Source organism: Penicillium maclennaniae (genome assembly GCF_028827695.1).
Source record: "Penicillium maclennaniae strain IBT 15551 chromosome Unknown utg000008l:1.0-3552695.0:1.0-3555053.0, whole genome shotgun sequence".
NCBI lineage: Eukaryota > Fungi > Ascomycota > Eurotiomycetes > Eurotiales > Aspergillaceae > Penicillium > Penicillium maclennaniae.
The window spans coordinates 2,364,775-2,389,691 of record NW_026623220.1 but is presented as its reverse complement, the minus strand read 5'-3'; the positions used below and the strand labels follow the sequence as shown (position 1 = coordinate 2,389,691).

The 24,917-nt window shown below is 41.7% G+C and overlaps 3 protein-coding genes across 3 annotated transcripts; all 3 read left to right on the top strand.

Annotated features, from left to right (window-relative positions):
• Positions 1-4,262: 4,262 nt before the first annotated feature.
• N7477_009870 (uncharacterized protein) lies at positions 4,263-4,642 on the top strand (the record flags this gene model as incomplete). The annotated part of the gene is made up of 2 exons (XM_056971531.1): positions 4,263-4,286; positions 4,361-4,642. The coding sequence occupies 2 exons, from the start codon at positions 4,263-4,265 to the stop codon at positions 4,640-4,642; spliced, it is 306 nt and encodes a 101-aa protein (XP_056818510.1).
• A 2,187-nt stretch (positions 4,643-6,829) lies between these two features.
• On the top strand, positions 6,830-7,441 carry N7477_009869 (uncharacterized protein; the record flags this gene model as incomplete). The annotated part of the gene is made up of 1 exon (XM_056971530.1): positions 6,830-7,441. One exon carries the CDS (start codon positions 6,830-6,832, stop codon positions 7,439-7,441), a length of 612 nt encoding a protein of 203 aa, XP_056818509.1.
• Positions 7,442-7,478: 37 nt separating this feature from the next.
• On the top strand, positions 7,479-10,097 carry N7477_009868 (uncharacterized protein; the record flags this gene model as incomplete). Its single annotated transcript, XM_056971529.1, has 3 exons — positions 7,479-7,815; positions 7,894-8,529; positions 8,581-10,097. 3 exons carry the CDS (start codon positions 7,479-7,481, stop codon positions 10,095-10,097), a joined length of 2,490 nt encoding a protein of 829 aa, XP_056818508.1.
• Between the last annotated feature and the right edge of the window lie 14,820 nt (positions 10,098-24,917).

Below are 24,917 nucleotides of genomic sequence, written 5' to 3'. Positions count from 1 at the left end.
AGAAGGTCAAAGGTCGTAGGATAGACTATAAGCAGATATAGCCTAAACGAAGGCAGAACCACAGTCCTAAGGATCAAAGGAAGAAGGTAGAGATGACTTTGGAAAGTGGAAAATGACTTCAGGAAAGTAGAACTGACTTGATTCTTTCTGCTAGAAAAGAAGGACATATTTATAGGCTAGGATAGCCTAGAAATGACGTCTAGAATAACATACAAATACTAGGTAGCAATATAATGAAGGTGGCAAAGAAGGGAACCGAGGAAAAGCGAAAAGAATGATGTCAAGGATCGACGGTTTAAGCCACCCCGAAAGCTTCCCCGCAGTATCAGGCTATGCATGCCCAAAGGTGGACCATTTTATCCCTAAGGGAAAGTGGTCCGCCTATCCTTAAGGGGACTGAGGGTCGAAGTCTGTTCACCGAGGTCCGAAGACCATGGTCGAAGTCCGCGGGCAAGATATGCCCGAAGGCACCCCCGAAGGAACGGACCATTCATGCCTGAAGGCGGACCATTTACCTCTGAAGGAAAATGGTCCCGCCTATCGTTTGGGGGAGGGCCGCGGACCAGGATCGGAAGTGGTCAAAATATCATTTTGATAGAAGAAAAAAACTGGTCACGTGATCAATGCAATCTGGTCTTATATGTTGAATATAAGGATAGATCTTTCTATGTAGCATTGGTCTATATTCCAATAATAGGTATTAAATATAAGTTTCTCTGACCAATCTCTGCCGTCTATAGCCTTAGTTAGCGGGTTATTTCGGTGCTGATCCTTCTAGTACGTAACTTCCTCACACCGCTATTTCGTGGGCGTATATATTTGTGTTCTTATCGATAGCGACCAGAATAATTAGAGAGAACTTCGGATTTCTTTCGGCATCGCACGTAAGCGATCTCAATTAGACATTGACATGGGTTGTCCATGGGCAGAAGGTTCGACCCATGACCCAACCCATGGGTTGCCCACGCTTGGGCAGCGGAACCTGACCCGTCCATGGGTTGGGTTGGGTTAACCCATAGGCAACCCATGGACACCTAATCCTGCCTGATTTAGGATTTTCGGCCTGATTTGGCCTGATTTGGCCTGATTCAGCCTGAACTTCTTGCATAATTTTTAGCTTATTTACCGTTTTCTACCTTAGTTCTGGTCTAAACGCATAACATTCCCTCTTTTTTTATCCTTCCCTACTGTATTTATATGAAATATGATCGTTTATAGCTAGACTAGTACGTTTTGTATCGGTCGCATAAAGAAGACTAATTATTATCGTCTATAATAGGGTAGTTGTGTCTATATTAGTGGTGTAGAGCAGAAATATATAATTCCCGTAGATAAGTGTACTACCACTTTCTGTTAGAGATTCTTCTTTAATTTTTAATTCACCCAAATGTCAATATTAAGCTATGATATTTTGTGTACGTATTATCTATATATATCTCTACTTTATCTCCTAGTTTATGAGCTTATACATTTGATTTGCGTGAGTAGTGAAGATAAAGACTAATCCTTTCATAGCCTTAGAGAGATTGATTCTGCAGAATAGGTATGTGGGTCCGTGCCTAAGGATTAGACTAATGATATCAGATCAAAAGACCCGCTTAACACGCGTTATAACCAATTAACGCGTGTATAGTCCTACCCGCTATTTATTCTATAGTTCACTTCCTCCCTACTTCACCCTTACTTTTACGTTCTTTCGCGTTATTATGGCTAGATCCTTATCTGAACACTTTGATTCTATCACGAGTGATAGTATCGACCCTCTTCTATCTGATTGCTGCTTCTCTATCCTACCCTTCTCGGTTCCTAAAAGCTAGTCTACCGCGCCTATTACTACCGAGCCCTCACCGATCCTTAAACGCGTCGGACCTAAGAGAAACTATATCCTATAGACCGATATGAATAAGGCTATATTTATCTAATAGTGGCTTATAATAATATATAGGCAGAAACCACGAGCGGAATATCCCCGGTGGGATAAAAGGGGCTTAATATCTAAGGTTTGGACATACTTTAAATAGGGCGCAGAGATCTCTACTAGTAGACTATGTATTACCTGTAAGGACTGTGGCCAGATCTACACGTATAGTCCTAAAAATAGGACGAATATTATAATAAGGCATAGAGAAAGATACCTACTAAAGGGTAAGCTGAAACAGAGAAATATCTAGGCGGCTATCCGTACCTAGGTAAGACAAAGGTGAAAGAGAAGTGAAAGAGAAGTAAAAGAGAAGTGAAAGAAAAGTGAAAGAGAAGTAAGACTAATACTCCTTTATTTGAATCACTAGGCTCTATGCGCTCCCCCGCCCGACGTATAGGATAAAAACGATTGGAAGAAGTAGCTTTTGGTTATAATTACTAGCCTTCGTCTACTATTCCAGATTATCGAAAACTAGCACTTTCGAGACCTTTTACGCTTAACCTAATAAGCCCCTTCCCTCCCTATTATCTAAACGGGTAAAACCCTTGCTCGTTAGCTTTAAAGCACCGTCTAAATCTAACAGTAAGGTATACTAAATATGCTTCCGTCAGACACAAAGCTATCACTTACACTTAACTGCTAGACGTCGCCCTTTTATTAGGCGTTTATGGCTATCACTAGGTATTTCCTTAATAAATAGTGGGAATATAGGCAGATCCTACTCGGTTTCGAACCCCTCGAGGGTACACATACTGGGGAGAACCTTGCTTTAGCCCTATATGCTATTATTGACAGACATAGGATTAAAGATTAGATTCTAGCTATCACCACTGATAATACATCTAACAATAAGACAATATTTAATAAGGTCTAACGGACCTATCCAGATATCTCTATTATTTATATTCCGTATATGGCGTATGTGATTCAGCTTAGCCTTAATAAGCTCCTATATCGGATCAAAGCAAAGCCAAAGAACGATATAGTGAATATAGTGTGGACCGATAAGCTATAGAAGGCTTCTACCTAGCGAGGACAGAAAGGGGATATTATAAACACCCTCGATAGGGTACGCCGGCTTACAATATATATTAATAGAAGCCTATAAAGGCGTGCGGAATTCCTTAGGCTTCAATCAATAGAACCTAGTTAATTAATCCTAATTTAGGATATCCGAACACAGTGGAATTCCACCTATCTAATATTATAAAGAGCTAAACGACTATAGCTATACTTTAATAGGTACTGCTATATTAAGTGCCTAGATAACCTAAAGCTTAATTCCGAGGAATAGCGATAGGTTAACTATCTTCTTTGCCTTATAAGACTATTCTTCCTATATATAAGTATATTCTTAAAGATAAAAGACGTGACTATCTATTAGGTGTTTAAGCTTTACAATAAGCTATTTAAACACCTCGAGGCATTAATTAGTTAGCTTAAAAAGAAGAAGGTACGCTCTCACTTTTCTCTCACTTCTCTCTTACTTTTTATTTACCCTTATACTAACGAATATTAGATTAAATAGAAGTAACAGATACTTATCGCTCTTAAAGCAGGCCTATAGAAGCTCCGTAAGTACTACGCAAAGACCGATTAGCCTAAGGCTAGTAATATATATACGCATAGCACTATCCTCGCACCAAAGGATAAGTTATAGTACTTTAAACGCAAGGAATAGTTTAGTGGGCCAGAGGGCTCTACTCAGATATAGGCCGAACACTATCATAGCACCCTTTAAGATCGGATTAAAGCTTATTAATTCGAAGAGAATAATACCCTTCTATCTAAAGCTTATATATAAGGGTCGGAACTTAATCGGTTACTCGAAGATAAAGGTGAATCTAACCTAGACCGGGATGAACTCGCACGGTATCTTTAAGCCGGTAAGCCTCTTTATTTAAGTCTCCTCCACTCCTCTTTTAAGTCAGCTCGACTCCACTTTTAAGTTAGACCAACTCCTCTTTTCAGTTAGGTCGACTCCTCTTTTTAGTTAGGTCAACTCCTCTTATAAGGTTAATCCCTTATATTATTAAGTCTAAGCGACTACTCCCACGAGTCTGATCGACTCCTTTAACGAGTCTGATCGACTCCTTCCACGAGTCTGATTGACTCCTCCCCCGAGTCCGATTAACTCCTATTTAAAGGCTTACTCGCTTATTAAGCCTCTTTACCCTCTTTGCTTACTTCTCTTTCTCTTTAGGTGTTATACGCACTACCCCTTAGGCCTTCTGGAGAGACCATTAATTTGAATATCCTACCCTCGCACGGGTAGCCCGCGATATCTTCTCTATTCCCGCTACTGGTGCGGGGGTAGAGAGGCTATTTAATTTAGCCCGCGATGTTTGTTATTATCGCCAAGGTCGTCTGAACTCAACAACTATCTAGGATCTAATAATGTTCTCTTGCCTTACTTAATTTGAGATAGAAGATAAATAGCTTGAACTAGCTCGGGCTCTAGAGATCCCTGAAGAAGGTAAAAATAAGAAGATTTCACCTTCGTTAGAAGGGATTGATCCAATCAGCGATACTAAGGAAGGTGACGATAAAGTGAGGCTATCTGTGAGGGCAGGGAAGAGACGAAAGAGTGTTTTGTCTGATCATAAAAGTGAGCAAAGTGATAATAATAATAGTGGTTTACCCTTAATGAGCCAAGTACGGCATTCTGGAAGGGTAAGGAAGGCGCCGAGGATATATAAAGGGTTCGAAATTAGTAAATAGTTTAGTATTTAATTAATCTCACTTGATCTTCACTTGATCTTCACTTCCTAAATAAATGCGGTAATATTCTGTCTAAATATTACCACTCTAATATATTAAATACTACATAAATTATATAACTTATGTCTTACGGTACTATGGGTTGCCAAGAAACCCATGGGTTAACCCGTCCATGGGCAGCCAGACCTGACCCGTCCATGGGTTCGGGGTAGGTGTCCAGGACCCGTCCATGGACGGGTTGGGTTCGACCCATGGACCCAACCCATGGGTTATGTCAATGTCTAATCTCAATCAGTCGCTTAAGAAGGGATCGTTTATAGGAATAGAGGCATATCCAATAGTAATACTTCCGTTCCCGGCCAACCGTAGAAGGTTTAGCCAAGCAAGGATATACTACCAGATAAGATTCTGGAGGTGGGAAAGTGTGTTCTATTCAGTAAGTGTACGAAGGAGTAGATATATGGTAGCCGTGCGGACCAATGCGGGTCCGTACGGCAGAAAAAGTTGGGTAACGTGACCGTTTCCCAGCAACAAGAAGGCCCTGTTATCACACTAGAAGCCTTTCTTAGACAAGTACTTAATAACTATTAATCTAAATAAAAGTAAGCTATTAAGCTAATAAAGGGGTAGCAGAAGTAAATACCTTACACCCCAACGCTCAGTGACGGTAAATTGGGCGCCGAAAAAGGCTACCTTTGACGCCGTTTTAAGCGTCCTATTTACCAGAATATTAGTCATTAAAGCTTCACGTGATTTGTTTCGGCTCTCTGTTACAGTGTGCTCACTAAGCGCTCATTGAGTGCTCAGGGATCAGCTCACCCTCACTCAGGGCACTCAGGGCAGACAATCAGGCATACCGTCGTAGCCTATTCTCTCTGTTATCCGTGTGTAGACCTGGCACTCACCCGCGGGTGACCCTCCGGACCCTCCGCCCGCACCTCCTCTTGGCGGGTGGAGGGTCTAACATCCCGACCCTCCCACCCTCGGGGTCACCCTCAGGGTCCCCACGTGTCTGATTTTCAGACCAAAAAGTCACGTTTTAGGCGAAAAGTCATATTTTAGGTGTCAATCCACTTAGTCATCTATCCTAGAATAGTAAGGTGTGCCCTAAATAGGTAAAGTGTGTATTACGCGGGTCGGTTAGACCCTCCGCGGGTGACCCTCATGGGACCCTTGAGGGTCAGGGTCAGGGTCAGGTTCCAAACTCACCGACCCTGACCCTCGGAGGTGCGGGTGGAGCTTCCTGACTTTGGACCCGCGGGGCGGGTGAGTGCCAGGTCTAGTTCCATCGCGACCAGCGATATCAAATACTACCTACCTATTCGTAGGATAGGATCGTCCTCTCGCGTGTATTCCGCGGTTCAACCGACGGCGCTGTCTTCGAAGGTTTTTTAGCCCAGCTTCTTTAGCATGGCGGACGATGGCCGGAACCTAAATCTGTTGTGGTCATGGATAATGCATCATTCCATCATTCAGAACGAATCTCGCAGATGTGCGCGGACGCTGGGGTAAAACTGGTATACCCGCCGCCTTACTCATCATACTTGAATCCGATTGAGGAGTTTTTTGCTGAGCTAAGAAGCTTTATCAAACAATTGGAGTTATTATGAAGAATATCCCGATCAAGGGGTTTAATGTATTCCTCTCATGGTGTATTGACACCGTTGGTGCAAAGAAAGAGAGTGCAAGAGATCACTTCCGACACTCAGGCTTGAAGATAGAAGTTTGCGGATATTGAACCCAAGTTCTGGTTGGCATAGACGAAGACTGCTTATAGTAGCGACCGGTATCGCCTTCCATGTCGGGAACAGAGAGGTCAGCTTTCAACCTCTACTCACATGACACGCTATCCCATATGTAGATAGCACGTGAATAAGACGTTCTGTACCTAACCAGGTAATAAATACTAGGAGCTTAGAACTAGACGCCTGGACTAGAAGATTCCATGCAAACCTAGCAAACATCGAGGTCTTTGAGTAGGCAATCTGTCAACATTTTCCTTTTCCACCGCAAAAAATGATTGGTCTTGAGAGTATTGTGCGTCAGCCTCACCTATTAACCCCGCCGCCCCCTTTTCTCATGAACTCTGGCATTCTCCTAGGCTGCACACATATTTGTTCATCTCATGTTTACCATGAACTCACGATAGGATAATTTGTCTCAAAATCCACCATTATATATTCCATCATGGCAGCTAGGGCCTCTCTATGCCATGACGATTACACGGTCGGATGGATCTGCGCTTTACCCCTGGAGATGGCAGCCGCAAAGCTAATGTTGGACGCAATACACCCGAATCTACCTCGCCCACCGACAGACCAAAACACGTATATTCTTGGAAACATCGAGGAACACAATATTGTTATTGCCTGTTTACCAAGTGGCGCATATGGCATTGTATCAGCTGCAACGGTAGCGACGCAGTTGCTCTCTAGCTTCCACTCTATCCGATTTGGCCTTATGGTCGGTATCGGTGGAGGTGTACCAAGCAGCAACGCAGACATTCGCCTAGGCGATATTGTGGTGAGCCAGCCAGCAGAAACATCCGGAGGCGTGATCCAATACGATCTCGGTAAAGCGTTAAGCGGCGGTCAATTTCAGCGGACGGGGATGCTTAATCGGCCACCTAAGGTCCTGCTGACTGCCCTCGCTACCCTCCAAGCCCACCACTTCACAGACGATAGTCGAGTTTCTGAATTTATCTCTGACGCCCAAGTCAAAACGACCCCGCGCAGAGCTGCAACTTTTTACACGGCCCACTCAAGAGGACTGTTTATATCAATCAGAATATATCCATAGAGGATCTGATACATGTATCGATTGTGATCGATCTAAAATGGCTCCGCGGCTTTCACGAGACTATAAAGAACCAGTGATCCACTATGGACTGATTGCATCTGCAAATCAGGTAGTGAAAGATGCTAGACGGCGAGACCAGCTAGCTCGAGACCTAGGGGTCCTCTGTGTGGAAATGGAAGCTGCAGGGCTCATGAATGACTTTCCTTGCCTAGTGATTCGAGGTATCTGTGACTATGCTGACTCCCACAAGAACAACGAATGGCAAGGATATGCGGCAGCGGTGGCAGCAGCCTATGCTAAAGAACTTGTCTTGGTGGTTCCGATCGATCAGATTGAAACTACTCTAACAGCAAGTGACACGCTAGCAGATTCTGGTGAGAGATCCTAAGTTTCAAACTATATCACTCATTGCCTAGTTCGAATCCATGACTAATCAAAGTTTCCGGGTGTAGTCCACCGCTTCAATGTCCCTCTAGACCTTACCACAGTGCCTGTAATTACAAATTTCGTGGGAAGGCAAGACGAGCTAGACAATCTATGGCAGTATTTACAACCGACAGATACTCCATCTCAGAAAGTTGCAATTCTTCACGGGCTTGGCGGAATGGGAAAGACGCAGCTAGCGATTCGCTTCGCGCGAGATCATAGAGATCATTTTACGGCCATCTTCTGGCTAAGTGGCAAGGATCGCCATGCGCTCTTGCAATCGTTAAGCTTTGCCTTGAACCGAATACCAGGACAGGGTTGGGATAGCGAGGCCACTAATGACGGAGAAGTGGAGCAACGAGCTAGGCATATGTTACGTTGGCTAGCATTGGATGGCAACTCGCGCTGGCTAATCATTTTTGACAACATCGATCAATACTCCCCCTTTAACAGCGCTGTTGGTGATAGATATGATATTTGGGAATTTTTCCCTAAACCAGACCATGGCTCCATCCTTATCACTTCTCGACTTCAGGACCTGACTGAGCTAGGAAAGCCTTTCCCGGTTCACAGGCTTGACTCTTATAGCTCAATTCAACTACTCCTACAAAGCAGTGGACTATCAGCAAGGAACACCACTAGCAAACTTGACAGCAATCCAGGTACTATAGCACTTAATGAATAGATATTATAGATTATGCTAATATATATAGATGTCCTTACTCTTGCTAATCGTCTGGATGGACTGCCTTTAGCTATTGTTATCGCCGGGGCGTTCATGCGTGAAACTGGAACCAGCATCACTGAGTACTTACAGTACTACCAAGAATCTTGGTCTGAGCTACAGCTGCAATCGAATCCTGGTCGTCAGTACCAGCAAGGCAATATACTGCAAACATGGACGATCTCATATCTTGAGATCCAGAAGCGTGACCCAAGCGCAGCACACCTTCTATTGCTACTTGCTCGTTTTGATAATCATGATATCTGGTACGAGTTAGTGAAGAGTGGCTGCCATAGCCCAAACGTCCCGGACTGGCTCAAAAAGGCTATATCAAGTGGACTCGCGTTCAAAATTGGTGTGAAGTCTCTCATCGGATTCTCTCTTCTTGAGAGTAAGCAACAAGAAGGAAGCTATGCGATACACCCAGTAGTACAAGACTGGTGCCTTCATGTTGCCAACACAGACAAAAATGTGAATTGGTCGCAGCTTAATGAGCTAGCACTAATATCTGTTGGATACTCTGTGCCCAGTGAAAGTGATAGGGTCTACTCAGAGCTTCAGCAACGGCTTCTTCCACACGCCAATCATGTATATCATCTAGATTGGTCAGATGATAATATTGAGATATGGTGGGCATTCCTTCGTTTAGGGGATCTTTACTTTGACCAGGGCAAGCTGAAGGAGGCAGAGGAGATGTTCCAGCGAGCTCTGGCAGGATATAAGAAGGCCCTAGGTCCTGATCATACATCTACTCTTAATGCAGTCAACAACCTTGGTGTTCTCTATAAGGCTCAAGGCAAGCTGAAGGAGGCAGAAGAGATGTTCCAGCGAGCTCTGGTAGGATATGAGAAGGTCCTAGGACCTAATCATATACATACTCTCGATATAGTCAACAACCTTGGGGTTCTCTACTTCAGTCAGGGCAAGCTAAAGGAGGCAGAAGAGATATACCAGCGAGCCCTAGCAGGCAAGGAGAAGGCCCTAGGTCCTGATCATATATCTACTCTCAATACAGTCAACAACCTTGGGGGTCTCTACTTCAATCAGGGTAAGCTGAAGGAGGCAGAAGAGATATACCAGCGAGCACTGGCAGGCAAGGAGAAGGCCCTAGGTCCTGATCATATATCTACTCTCGATACAGTTAACAACCTTGGTGTTCTCTACTGTGATCAGGGTAAGCTAAAGGAGGCAGAGGAGATGTACCAGCGAGCACTAGCAGGCAAGGAGAAGGCCCTAGGTCCTGATCATACATCTACTCTCGATACAGTTAACAACCTTGGTGTTCTCTACTGTGATCAGGGTAAGCTAAAGGAGGCAGAGGAGATGTACCAGCGAGCCCTAGCAGGTAAGGAGAAGGCCCTAGGTCCTGATCATACATCTACTCTCAATACAGTCAACAACCTTAGGGGGTCTCTACAAGGCTCAAGGCAAGCTGAAGGAGGCAGAAGAGATATACCAGCGAGCACTGGCAGGCAAGGAGAAGGCCCTGGGTCTAGATCACGATAGGGCTCAGTGACCTGCGGAGACGTTGAACACATTAAGCATTGCAGTTGCAAGACAGTGCCTAATACTCTGTTTTTTTTTTTAAAAAAAATGGCTCCTTGTGAAGTGCTAGGGTAGATCTGACTTGTCGAACGATTGCATGTATTCATGCTCACTACCCTTTGCCACAGTCGCATTTTGAGATCTGTCGAGTCTGCAGCTATCGTTGTATCATATATTGTGTTACCGACCAGGACGAAGAAGAATTCGTGTATCATTAACAGAAGCAACTAAACTGGAGAGAAGAAGAAGAGAGAAGAGGGAAACGAGCAACTACGAAACAAAACCACTTCTATCCCAAATCGGGTTAGCCCAACGGCTCTTTCCAGATCACGTTCCCCCTCAGTCCCCAAGGTAGTCATGCGTCACATATTGTAGTGGTGAAATGCATGACATAATGAATGCGGTTGCAGCTTGAGGTATCATGCATAAGAGGACTGTTTATATCAATCAGAATATATCCATAGAGGATCTGATACATGTCGTGAGAAGAGAGATAGAAGAATCATCTACCCAATTCATTCAGGTTGTCACCAGATTTCTTCATTCATGATGCAGCATTAAGAATAGCCTGTTCGGCCTCGACAAAGCATCTGCACGGCCTCATCCAGACCGTTCACTACACCGGACAGGGAGTGGTTGTGTGTGTGATGCCCAGTCTGCATTGCCAGACAGCCATCGAGCCATTCCTACTTCAATATATGTTTGTTTCCAGGGATCAAGCTTTCGGGCGATCTTTCGGTAGCTCAGGATGTTTGTGTCAGATGCAATGACGTGATGGTGAGTGTGGTATGGTCATCTCAGTGCTGTATTATGTATAATACAGTCTAACAGGGATTACCAGGGAATGGCTAAAATTAGACCAGCGTGTTTCAAGCTAGGATTTGGGAATGAAAGTCTAAGAGTGTAGAGGTAAATCTGATTTCGAATACTACTATACTATCCAGCACACTGTTTGATTCTCCCGGGCAAATGATATACTGAAACGGTCAGATAAGTGTAAGAAGAAGTCGGCCATTCTTTCTGTCACTCTGAGTCCAGCCGCAAAGCGTGAACCCCTGAATGGAAATGGTTATGGTCTTGATAGGTAAAATTTAGACGATCAATGAAGGTGGTTTAACAGAGGAGTGCTAAAACGGTGTGGTTAAACGGCGTGGATAAACAGAGGTGCTTAAACGGAGAGGTGCTTAAACGGAGAGGTGCTTAAACGGAGAGGTGCTTAAACGGAGAGGTGCTTAAACGGAGAGGTGCTTAAACGGAGAGGTGCTTAAACGGAGAGGTGCTTAAACGGAGAGGTGCTTAAACGGAGAGGTGCTTAAACGACGTGGTTAAGTGGAGAGGCGTTCAAACGGTGTAGCAAGGGTGTAATTAAAGAGTGTGGTTAAAGGTGGTTAAACAGAGTGGTGGTTAAACAGAGTGGTGGTTAAACAGAGTGGTGGTTAAACAGAGTGGTGGTTAAACAGAGTGGTGGTTAAACAGAGTGGTGGTTAAACAGAGTGGTGGTTAAACAGAGTGGTGGTTAAACAGAGTGGTGGTTAAACAGAGTGGTGGTTAAACAGAGTGGTGGTTAAACAGAGTGGTGGTTAAACGGAGGTTAACAGAGAGGTGGTTAACGAGACGGGCCCAAGTCCACAATAGATCTAGCCTGTTCCCTTCTAGTGGAATCAAATCTCGACAACGACCAACCATATCTCACCTCTACGGCCGCGCCCCTACTCCTTACGGACTGAGACCCTTGTACACCGACCCAGTCCGGCCATCGACTATAGTCTTGTCGTCCGCCTCATGATCGCCCACGCGAATCTGGTGCCCAAACACGTGCCCCCTTTTGGCAATAGATTGCAATCAAAGGGACGTCAAGCCTTAAACCTCTACACCTCGCGTTTTCAACGAATTTTGCATTTTCTCGCTGTGGCCTTTCCCGGTCGAGACTTGAATATGATCATCTTGCTTTGTTGTTCGATGCCGGTAAAGTGAAGAGCGTTGATAAATGAAAAAGTGTTGATAAACGTATGAATTGCTAAAAGGGAGGTGTTCAAGTGTCAGAAATCCAGAGGCTCCTTCAATCAAATGTAGCTTCCCCTGTTGATCGTTCGAGAGGGCTTTAAGCCGATGGAGCGTAAGCAGTTCATTGCTCCTTGCGTTGCACAGACAGTGTTAGTTTTTTTCTTTTTTGCTAGGTTTCAAACACATGATTGGATTTTCGCCTCCGCAACGGTGAGTTATTCGCCACTGAGAATGTGAAAGTAGAGCTATTCGTAAAAACAAAAGAAACGTAAAAGAAGCGGGGACCTATGATTACAGGTGCTAGGTCATTTTGGTCTAGATACCCTGCCGAGTATGCAGACTTGGTAAGATATTACTTATGATACTGTTGATTACCGTACTCGCTTTACTGCTAAGAACAAGGGATCGGAAGCCAAGTAACGAGAAAAATATAGTGTAATTGAAAATAGGGGTTGGAGGATATTCAAAGATGTTAATGTGATGAAACTGATTTCCTTAACATAAACATTCGCTCTAACAACACCTGGGTAACAACTGATGATGATGAGTGGCTGGATATGCCCGAGTCGGACCCAATTCAATCGGCAGGACCATTAGATATTGATTTGAAACATACTCATTATGATGATACCAGGATGGAAATCTATCAATACAAATACGAGTGGCTATGCGAGGCATCTGTAGCTGTGTAAGAGACTGGTTCGTGACCTTAATTTTCTCTTGGCCTTGTGTAGCTAGGCCAGATCTACGGTAGACCGCAATTCACATTTCTTTAGTGAGCTTACAGAGTTATCTACATAGCATAGGGCATATTAGAGACATTTAGTCAATCCCATCAGGATAATACGTGGGAAGCCAGATAAGTATACCTAAGCCTTCAAGGATTCCTAGGAGATCAATGGCTTCTAGGATCGCTATCAGGTCTCCCGGGAGCATATCATTAAGGCCCCGGGAATACAGGTTGCCTTCCTAGGAGCGGGGACTCTCCCAGGAGCGGGCAGGCCTTTTGCTAGGAGCCTACTAACTCTTTATCCTCTACGCCGGGTCCTCTCAGGTCTCCTGATAAACGGAATACCCCTAATATGCATGCTACAATCTCAGATCTACTCAAAATAAATGCTTTTCATGTGTTTTGTTCCACTAGACATATGAAAGGCTCATCAAAGATTGTCTTTCATTCAGAGGGAATACAGTCCATCTGTTGCGGATTTATAATTCTTGGTCTACTTTGCAAATTCATCCGTGAACAAAAGCTCTACCGTACGCAACCTAGAAATATTGGCATTTCCCTATAGTTACGACCCTTATTGGAGAGAAAAATGCTGAAACTCCTAAGTGTCCACGGGCCTTCCCCTCGAATTTCTACGTCAACAGGTCAGAAAGTGTAATTAATAAAAAGTCTCTGCTCGTTAATCATAGCTTTAGTGTCTGAATCAACTCCAATGAATGCATAACCTTCCTACCTATAACGGAGTAGCACCGGATGCATCAATAGCGAAATTTTTGCCATTTAGATTTTTGAGTTTATTTATAGATTTTATCATCGGGAAATTCAGTAGACGAATTTTAGAGCTTACCGAGGTTTCGAAGTCGGGGATCGATCGAATCTAGCCTTAGTGCATTTGAATCACCAAAATGCTTCACTGCACGCGAGGGATACCTTCGATGACACTCGGCGTCGCTCCTTGTATTCTTGATTTGGTGAGGTCGGCCTAGCCTCTGGCTTCTTCGGATATTCGATATGCACTTCATATACCGACTAGAGAGGATTAAGTGGCTTTCGTTACTAGAAGGGGTTTCGGTCTGCTTAGAAGTCTTACGGATAAAACGTTATTTGACTTCGCTCAGAGTTCTTGTAGGGAACGAATCGCGGATATAACTCTATAGTAGTTTTCGGGAGTCTCTCAGCTTCACTAATCGGCGCTCGTCTTCGACGGACCACTTCCTACACGTGATATTTCGCCGTGCTTATATAGTCGTAGCTTATCGAATAGGATTATCTATTGCTACAGTGCTTATTGCAATAATACCGTATACGTGCTATAGCGTTTTTGTTATAAGCTGAAGCACCGCGAGGTTTTCTTTAAGGATATCGGCATCGGCGAGATTATCATAGAACTTGGCCTCAGCAATGGCTAGGCTATAAAATCGCTTCAGATATTAGATCGTATTCCTTGGCCCGGAGAGATAGTTATCTGCATAGCCCTCTTCGCTTTTAAATGACGAACTTTCGGCTTTTGATTAACTCGCTCGTCTTCTTCGTGACTTAGTCGCACTCATGGCGGTTGAATTCGGGTACCGGAGTCGTTTAGGGGAAGAATTGCTTAGAACTTCTAAGGCTCGCTTCCTTCTGTTAGCAGTAAACTGCGTGTGATTATGCTCGCCGCTTTGCCTTGTGTGATCATCCTCAAAGACGTCGAAGACTCTCGTTGTCCTAGGTCTATCTAGGCCAGTCACGGAGGGAGTACTACTAACTCTTGAAAGGGTAAAACGCGACCTCTTCAGGGTAATCGGGGTAATTATCGGCGGCTGATGGATCGCTATAATAGACATCAGGCGAAATAGATCGAGAGAGCCGACCAATTTCCGATACTGGAGGTACTGTATCAAATCAAATAGTGTCGAGAACGAAATAAATATTGAAATGGGAACGGCTCGATGGCTGTCTGGCGATGCAGACTGGACAACACACACACACACTGCCTGTCTGGTGTAGAGGATGCTGGATGAGGCCGTACTGATGCCCTATTGCGGCCGTGCGGGATAATCTTAATACTGTATTATGGATAGAAGAAATTGGGTGAATCCTGAATGAATTAGGTAGATAACTTCTCTCCCTCTAAGTGTATCTGGAGATATACTATATACTACAGACATTAAATTATGCCTGAGGCTATATATAGGCTTATTATATCACTAATTCTCCCACTATATATTACCCCTCCCTATAAAATTAACCGTCCCGTGGTTAAGCGCAGTTAATTTAGAATGCCTAAGCCACTTTAATAAAAGCAAAGAAAGATAGGACTATAATACCTATTCTCTATTACCGCGGATATTATATCTCTTCCTTATTATTATTATCCTCCGGAGATACAACTTCTGGATTAGGGGGACTAATATATAGCCTTAATACCTTACGGTAGAAAAAGGAATCTTTCCCGAATACTAGCTTCTCCGCCTTAATTATATCTCTAAATAATTAGGCGTATATTTACTGCGCCTTCTTCCTCTATAAGATAATATAGGCGGTTACTACGGCTTTATCTAATCCGAAGAGGATATCTAACTTAGCTAACACACTAGGGTCTATTTAGCGGCTACGACTAACTAAGTATTCAGAGATTAAACCTTCCCCGCGAAATCGTGGCGCTATAGGGAATATATACTATAGACGGCTATATATATTACTCGTAAGCCCTAATAGAGTTCTAAGAGCTTACGTAAGGTCTCGGTGTGCCGCAGATACTTCTTTTTATGTACCGGACTCTAAAGTATCTAGAGTTAAGTGGTTATCTCTGATACGTATAAACTATAGTAAAATGCTTCTCCGCCTCTTAGTTACGGGGCCTATTAACTTATAGGGGATACTAGATAAACTAATTTAGATATCACTAGCTATATAAATCTCCTTTACTTAGTTAGTGCTATATCGCTTAGTATCTTCTAGGGTCTAAAGGTAATTATTAATTTTCTGCACGAAGCTATCCGTAGTGTTTATTCTATCCCGTATAAGAGCTTATTACTTCTAAATATAGCGATATATACTAGGCAGAATCTCAGTATAGTTCTATTTATCTTTATTATCTAATATTAGACTGCCCTATAGGATTACGCTATCTTATTTAGTCTGCACTAAGTTATTTAGATTTATATTAATATACCTAAAATAAGTCTATTCCTTAGGCATAGTACTTTTTGTGTAGTATAGGAAGGAGATCAGTCAGTAAGCGTGGTCTGGCCAGAAGAAAATATAGTACGTATAGTACGCTAGATCCTAACAGATAAGCTATTAAATAATACTATACTATATATTCCTTAACCACCTAAGGCGAGGCTTACCTATACGAGGTAGATAGTAATAGTTATATATATCTATCTCCTTATATACGAGAGTAAGAAGGCTACCTAGGTAATACCTATCGAAGTCCTCCTTTAACTAGCTAAATAACTACGGAATAACTATACTCCCTCGCTCTTATATTTATAACTTTAATATAATAGGTATAGGCGTTATAGGGTCGGGAGTAAGAGATACCTTACGGTAGAGGCTTTTAAAGGATAACTAAGTTACCCTACGATAGTTAGCGATAATAGGAGGATTAGCCTAATACTTAAAGCGATAGAAATCTGACTATAACTTATTAGTATCTAATAGAAATTATGTCCGGTTCTCCTTTACTATAGTGTCTTAGTCCTTAGTGTGTCAGTAAATAAAATTAATTTGCACCACTAATACTATATAGTCCTTACTAGTACTGCGTATATCGAATAATTTAAATACTCTCTTTATATAAGGTAGATAGATTATATCCTTAGTAAAGGTTAAATCTAGTTCCGGAAGGGATAGCTTTCTAATACGCCTAAGTGCTACTAACTTTTGTCTGTTCGTAGCGTTCGTAGGAAGGGCTAAAGTCTTATTTATAGCTACTCTTTAGGCGGTATAACTATATTTAGTAGTCTCGTTTCTCTCCTACGAGGGGTTATATTCCTTATCACTTTTTAATAGATAGTTATTAGGAAGTGACTAGGCTATAAAAAGATTAGAGACTACACTAGATAAATTACTAATAGATATTAGGTTAGCTATATATTCCTTATCTAACTCTTTAAGCTATATCGCTATATCCTATATATTATTAGGTATAACACTCTTAGGATCACGGTTATCTATCGCTTTAGTATTGGTATTAGCCTTATTCTCTGTCTTAACCGCAGTAATAGAAATAAACTATCCTAAAAGAGTAGTCTAGCCTCCTAATTCGATAGCGGGTAGATCTTAGCCGAAGCCTACTTCGTAGTAATACCTATCTTAGTCTAATTATAGTCTACACTAAAGAAGATCCTTTTATTTAAGGGCTAAGGTATACTTCCGGAGGAGGGCCTTTAAAAGATCCCCTTAAATAACTCCTTTAGTATTTCGGATATCTCTGCTTAGCGATAATAAGCGAGAGAGAACTTTATTATTAATAGAGAGGCGGATATAATCGTAGCTAAGGCCGGTAGTAATAAACCTACTCGCTAGCTCTATTATCGAATAAGTAATTAAGTAACTAAAGAAGGTATTCGCTTATTATTCTCCCTATACTTTAATAGCTTTTAGCTTATTTATAATAAGATACTACTTATTCTAGGCGTGTCGTACTTATATCCTCTAGCCTTTAGACTACCTTCTCTAGAACTCCTTATACTCTTCTAAGCCTCTCTATAGTTCTTCTTTATTAACGTACTAATATAGTAAATTAATAGTACGCTCCGTATAACTATAATTTATAAGTAATCTATCGAATAGTTAAGATACGAGCTCGTACGCCTAAAGCTACTTATAACTTCGAAGAAGCTAAAGGGTATTCTTAATACTATTAATAGGCTATCTATATACCTCGATATCTCTTAGGAGGTTATCGTTATCTATATCGATCAGAATTCGTATATAAAGATATACGGAGGTATACGAGGGTATAGTAAGGGGTTAAAAAAAGAGGTTTTATAAAGTGAGGTTTTTAAAGTGAAGTTTAGGGCTTTTAGCATTTTATATTCTAATACTTTATAGGGGATTTACTATATAGTCTTTTTAAACTAGCAATAAAATTATAATAAATAAAGGAAAATCGTAATAATAAGCGTTTAATCAGTAATAACTAATAGTAATAAGTATCCTTCCCCTCCTTATTATAATAGGAGAGCTGTCCCTTAGCGATATAAATAAGTATAAGGTATAAGGTATTTTAGTGCCTTAGGCGAAGGATCTTTTTAGCCAAAAAAGTATCTCGTAGTATTAGTGAAATAATTATTTAAATAGTAGGATAAAAGAGTTATTATACTGCTCTTAGTCGACTAATTAGTCTTCGCTTCCGAAGGTAGCCAGTCTATATAATATCCTATATCCTATTAGAATCTCCTATTCCACGAGGGTAGAATCTTTTGAGTCTGTCGCTATTAATTATATCCGTATTTTTATCTCCGATATAGTATAGGATAGTACCGTTAAATTCCCTAATAGAGTAGGATCTATTTCCTTTAATAGACTTAATCTAATATAGTCTAAGCTATCGAAAGCGGAGCTTCTAAATAGATATTATATCTAAAGACCTTTAACTATTATATAGTAAGATATAGTTATCTTTCTTAAGGGGAGTATCACGAGTGCGATAGTGGTCGTTAAAGTATCCTATATTATTCTCCTTAAGGCGGTTTATTCGTAGGATAGCTTCCTTAATATTCTTCTCTTATCTTTCGATCTATCGTACGCGTATTATAATTAGACTTAGTCTGTCTTAGATAGTCTCCTATAGTAGTATACTCTATATAAGTATCTCTAGTTTAATTAGTAAGACTATATATACCCTAAATAGGAAATAGTATAAGCTAATTCCGATAATAATATTAATAGTTACTTAGTCTGCTATTAATATAGTATAGAAATAAGGTCTCTATCGGTTTATCTAGGTAGAAGTGTCTCCTATTAGATATCCGTTAGTTATCTTAGAGAGTGCGTCCTTTAATATTCTTATAGAACGCTTAACCGGGCTATTTGAGCCAGGATAATATACTAAAATAGTGACCTTCTTAATATCGCGGTCTTTAAGGAATTTTAGTGTCTTACTGCGGTTTTTAGGTCTATTATCTATTATAATCTCTCTTAGATATCTATAGTGGCAGATAATATCTTCGTAGATAAAACTCTGGATTACTTTATGTTGGAGCATAAGGGGAAGCTACCACGAAGCAGATCGTGGCCCCTTAAGTCCGTGGGATCAACCTTAGTCCGGCCAGGTCAGTCGGTGCCAGACAAAGGAAGAAGGTCAAAGGTCGTAGGATGAGACTATAAGCAGATATAGCCTAAACGAAGGCAGAACCACAGTCCTGAGGATCAAAGGAAGAAAGTAGAACTGACTTTGGAAAGTGGAAAATGACTTGATTCTTTCTGCTAGAAAAGAAGGACATATTTATAGGCTAAAGTAGCCTAGAAATGACGTCTAGAATAACATACAAATACTAGACAGCAACATAATAAAGGTGGCAAAGAAGGGAACCGAAGAAAAGCCAAAAGAATGATGTCAAGAATCGACGGTTTCAGCCACCCCGAAAGCTTCCCCGCAGTATCAGGTTATGCATGCCCAAAGGTGGACCATTTTATCCCTAAGGGAAAGTGGTCCGCCTATCCTTGAGGGGACTGAGGGTCGAAGTCTGTTCACCGAGGTTCGAAGACCATGGTCGAAGTCCGCAGGCAAGATATGCCCGAAGGCACCTCCGAAGGAACGGACCATTCATGCCTGAAGGCGGACCATTTACCTCTGAAGGAAAATGGTCCTGCCTATCATTCGGGAGAGGGCCGCGGACCAGAATCAGAAGTGGTCAAAATATCATTTTGATAGAAGAAAAAATCTGGTCACGTGATTAATACAATGCTGATCTTATATGTTGAATATAAGGATAGATCTTTCTTTGTAGCATTGGTCTATATTCCAATAATACGCTAGTTAATAATATCTATACTAATACCTTTACCTATTCTAGCGCATATCTTCGGAGTAGACCTAGCGAGCTTACTAATTATAAGGGTAATCTCGGTTTCCTATATCTTTTATATTATAATATCCGAAAGCTAAGATCTTCGCTATATAATATCTAGGTTAATAGGGCCGCGGACTTTTCTTAGAACCTAGCTATATAGCGGAGTAGCTTCCTGCTAAGGCTATATAGTTTAAGTCTCTTTAGGCTATCTATCTTATATTATATTATTATTATTAGTATTAGTAATATATAGTTAGAATCTGTTAGTCTAGGAGTTCCTTACTTTAGTAATATCTTAGTCTCTGCGGCACTTTATAGGATAGCCTTTAATAGTGTTAACGGCACTAAATAGGATAATTACTTCCTTATCCTCACTTTCCTCGAGCTTCTCCTATATAGGCGCGGTACTAAGAAGTATAATAATAATAAAGTAAATAGGTATATTTAGGTTTATAAGATAAGTGGGAGCAAAAAGAGTAATATAAGCGATATTACTGCTTAGCTATACGGATACTCTGTATAACTCTTACTTCTTTTAGTTATTATATTGCGCTTAGAAGGCTTCTTAGTTTAATTATCCTAGGATTATATATAGTCTCGGGCCTAGTTATTTAATAGTACCTAAAACTATCTAATTCGTAGTATTATAGTATATAATACTACGGCCTTATATATCGCGGATAAATAGATATTAATCTGGTCGAGAGAAGTAGGTACCTCCGTATATCTAGTATTTTGCTAGAGAATTAACGCTAAGGCTATTCGAAGGGTTTTTTTTATTAGGCTCGTACTAAACGTTATTCCTTATATCTTAGCTAGCCTATAGCTTAAGAGTAAGTGCCTCTATTTATAATTATATTTCTCTGAGCTTCCTATCCTATTTATCCTAACACTAGACCTAATTAGCGATCGGTTACCGATTTTCCTAAGGCTTCGTAATAGTAGTAAGCGACTATTACGGGGGATAAAGTTATTAGTTACGCTTAGGGTTACTTAGAGAAGATTCGATAGTTAAAAGAATTCTCTAAATATTAGTTTTCTCTCTAATATATAACCTAATTATTATATATATCTCCGAATAAGTAATTAGTGTCCCTCTTAGTAACTACTTACGAGAATACCTTCTAATAACCTTCTTCTTAAGCTACTACGAAAGTCCTTAGATAAGGAGACTTACCCTATCTATATCGCTAACCTCGCCTTTTAAGTAGATATAGCCAGAGATATTATCGAACTTATTAAGATATAAGCGGATATTATCCTATATTATCCGCTTAACCTATATAAGGGATTAAAGATATATCTTTATATATCTTTGCTACTCGCTATTATTATTATAGAAGTGCTCTAAGAAAGCTTCCTTAAAGGTATCCTAGTCCTTTCTTAGCTAAGAGGCTTATCTCTTTACCTAAGACTTAGTAACCTTCGCGTAATACTAAGGCAATATACCTATAATATCTTTATCGCTTTTAACACTATATCTAAAATATATATCCTATAGCTTCTCTAGGAAAACTCAGAGATATCGGTCTTATTAAAGTATAGTGCTCCTAGGGATCCTAGAGCTAGTAATACGGAGAAATAAGGCACTTAAACTATATAAGGATAAGGTATAGCCTATACCCTACTAAGCGGTTTAGCTAAGGATAATAGTGGCTAGTGCTTATAATCTATATTATCCGTATAATTATTATTACTTAGGGTCGATTCGGATCTTTTTAGTATAGGTTCACGGTAATCTATAAAGGTTAGAATACCCTTAGGGTCCGATAGCTTAGGAGCTATTATACCTTATATATCGTGCGCTATTACTTACTTATAGAAAAGAGATAGCTTTTTGGCCAAAAAGAAATACTAACTCTATGCGCTTTACTTTTAATCGTATCTCTTTAATAATTCTTCTTTTTCTTCCTTTTTTCTTATTGTTGGGATATAAGGGGAAAGCTACCACGAAGCAGATCGTGGCCCCTTAAGTCCGTGGGATCAACCTTAGTCCGGCTGGGTCAGTCAGTGCCAGACAAAGGTGGAAGGTCAAAGGTCGTAGGATAGACTATAAGCAGATATAGCCTAAACGAAGGCAGAACCACAGTCCTGAGGATCAAAGGAAGAAGGTAGAGATGACTTTGGAAAGTGGACAATGACTTGAGGAAAGTAGAACTGACTTCAGGAAAGTAGAACTGACTTCAGGAAAGTAGAACTGACTTGATTCTATCTGCTAGAAAAGAAGGGGCTAGGATAGCCTAGAAATGACGTCTAGAATAACATACAAATGACGTACAAACACTAGGCAGCAACATAATGAAGGTGGCAAAGAAGGGAACCGAAGAGAAGCGAAAAGAATGATGTCAAGGATCGACGGTCTAAGCCACCCCAAAAGCACCCCCGCAGGATCAGGCTATGCATGCCTAAAGGTGGACCATTTTACCCCTAAGGGAAAGTGGTCCGCCTATCCTTAAGGGGACCGAGGGTCGAAGTCTGTTCACCGGGGTACGAAGACCATAGTCGAAGTCCGCGGGCAAGGCATGCCTGAAGGCACCCCCGAAGGAACGGACCATTCATACCTGAAGGCGGACCATTTACCCCTCAAGGAAAATGGTCCCGCCTATCGTTCGGGGGAGGGCCGCGGACCAGAATCAGAAGTGGTCAAAACATCATTTTGATAGAAGAAAAATCTGATCACGTGATTAATGCAATCTGGTCTTATATGTTGAATATAAGGATAGATCTTTCTATGTAGCATTGGTCTATATTCCAATACTTATTAAGGCCGCTTCCTCTTCTTATAATTTATAATATAGAATTATTTATATTAATATTATCTGTGTGGTGGAGTACTATAGCTATCGGATACCTAGGTACCCCTACTCGGCCACCGCATTTAATTGGATAGGCTATATCTTCAGTAATATCTAAAGCACCGCCGTATCTCCCGTATATTAGTCCGACAGTATTCCTCGTAGGAACTAGGTATATTTAGGAGAATACTGTATCTCGGCTAGTCACTTATTTGTCCGCACCGACTATATACCGTCGCAATCACTAGTGAATGTGGTCTCCCGCTTGAGGTCTCAGACAGTCTTATAGCCTTTAGGGTCAAACGCGATCCCCACCCTTTAGGTGTGTGTTTCTTCGTATAGTGATATACCTTGACAAAAGAGCCTTCCCGGGGACGCCAATATGAAATAGGAACGGCTCGATGGCTATCTGGCGATACAGACTGGACAACACACACATACACTGCCTGTCTGGTGTAGAGGATGCTGGATGAGGCCGTACTGATGCCCTGTTGCGGCCGTGCGGGATAATCTTAATGCTGCATTATGGATAGAAGAAATTGGGTGAATCCTGAATGAATTGGGTAGATGACTTCTCTCCCTCTAAGTGTGTCTGGAGATGTACTATGCACTGCAGACATTAAATCATGCCTGAGGCCACACATAGGCTCATTATGTCACCAATTCTCCCACTACAATATCAAGAATGTAACCTACTGGGGTCCTCTACCCTGTGCTCTTCTTATGGCACATTGTTCTCTAGGCTGTAGTAGCCTGCTTCACGACTTTCTCCTGGGCCGTTCAATTGCTCTGTCACAACCACAGTCTGGGCTTCGGAGCCAATTGACGTCCACCTTTATGGGATTCGGTTTTGGCTGCCAGAAATTTTAATGATTCAGCGTTACCATAGTGAAAGCAAGGATATTTAAATAGAGACTTGGAGTAAGAGATAGCGAGATTGAATTTGACAAGATGTACAAGAAAAATCGTAAAGAAGGGATCCTTGGAGCTTCTTATATTTCAGACCTTATTTTCTCTTTTCGTCCATCGCACTATGAGAGCGAAATGAAAGAAGATCGGCATAGATTTCTGCTCCGTAGCCCACGCAATATGGTAATGAGGCCATATATGTTATTGGCGCAGCTCCTCGGCCGCTTGGTGTAACCAATTGAAACCCCATTTAATCTCGTAGTGGATCGACTGGAGGAAGCGTTCCCAGGAACACTAGCGTGATATAGATCGTGTGGCGAACTTCCTGTTCGGACTTATACTTGGACCGATGATTTTTGTACTCACTTTGCGTAGCACGGCGTGGTGACGCAGTCGAGGCCTATGGCAAGGCACGCGAGAGCGTTTGCCCTATGGTGGCAGTGTATGATGGTCCTGGGATCGAGCCAGCCCGGATATAAAGAATCAAAGATCATGAGAGAATTTCTGTTAGGGTTTATTGAATGGACGGCGGGATAGAGCCTGCATTATGAAGGAAAGAGTGGATGGTACAGAATAGGTGATGAGGTGTTCAATCTCACACAAGTTGAAAGACCAGTCGAGTCGACCAACTGGAAGTCTGAAGAGTGAGTTGAAAGTTACTGTAGCAACGTGAAAATACGTCATTTCCTGGCCTTCGCCCCCAGGAACACCAGTAGGCAGCAGTGCGGTTATCGTCGGAGCATGTGAAATGACAGAGACGCAAGATGAAACCGAATGGGCCGACCAGCCTGAGCAATGGGGTGAGCGATCAGGTTGATCAGGGAGCAGCTCAGGGCGGCGGGGTGACTAACTCACCCTGTGCTCCGGGAGCCGATCACTTCCCGAGGCGGCAGTTTTACCATGACCATTATTACGAATAAAGTAGATTTCTGGAATCTTAACGTTCTTTAAGACAGTCTTTGCTAGAGCGATTGCCCGAATCTTATTAGAATTAGCGTATAAGAAGTCAATCTCCGTATATTAAGCGCTATCTCATGCGTAGAGATAGCTAGACTTCACGATCACGCTACCTAGAGCGAATATATCGCGGCCGCCTTTATTAGCCGGATAAATTCGGATCTCTTTAGTACAGAATTTAATAACCGAGGCCCAGTATTTCAGTGACTCTATGGTCTGGGAGTAGACATACTAGAAATCAACGCGAAAGTCATTAGCTTTCGGGTAGTATCGACCATAACAGGGCACATCCGCGTACATATCAGTTACGGGGATGTTTTCTGGTTCCGCTTTATACGGGTTCATCATAACGGAGAAGATGGTTGTGTTTTTTGGTTGG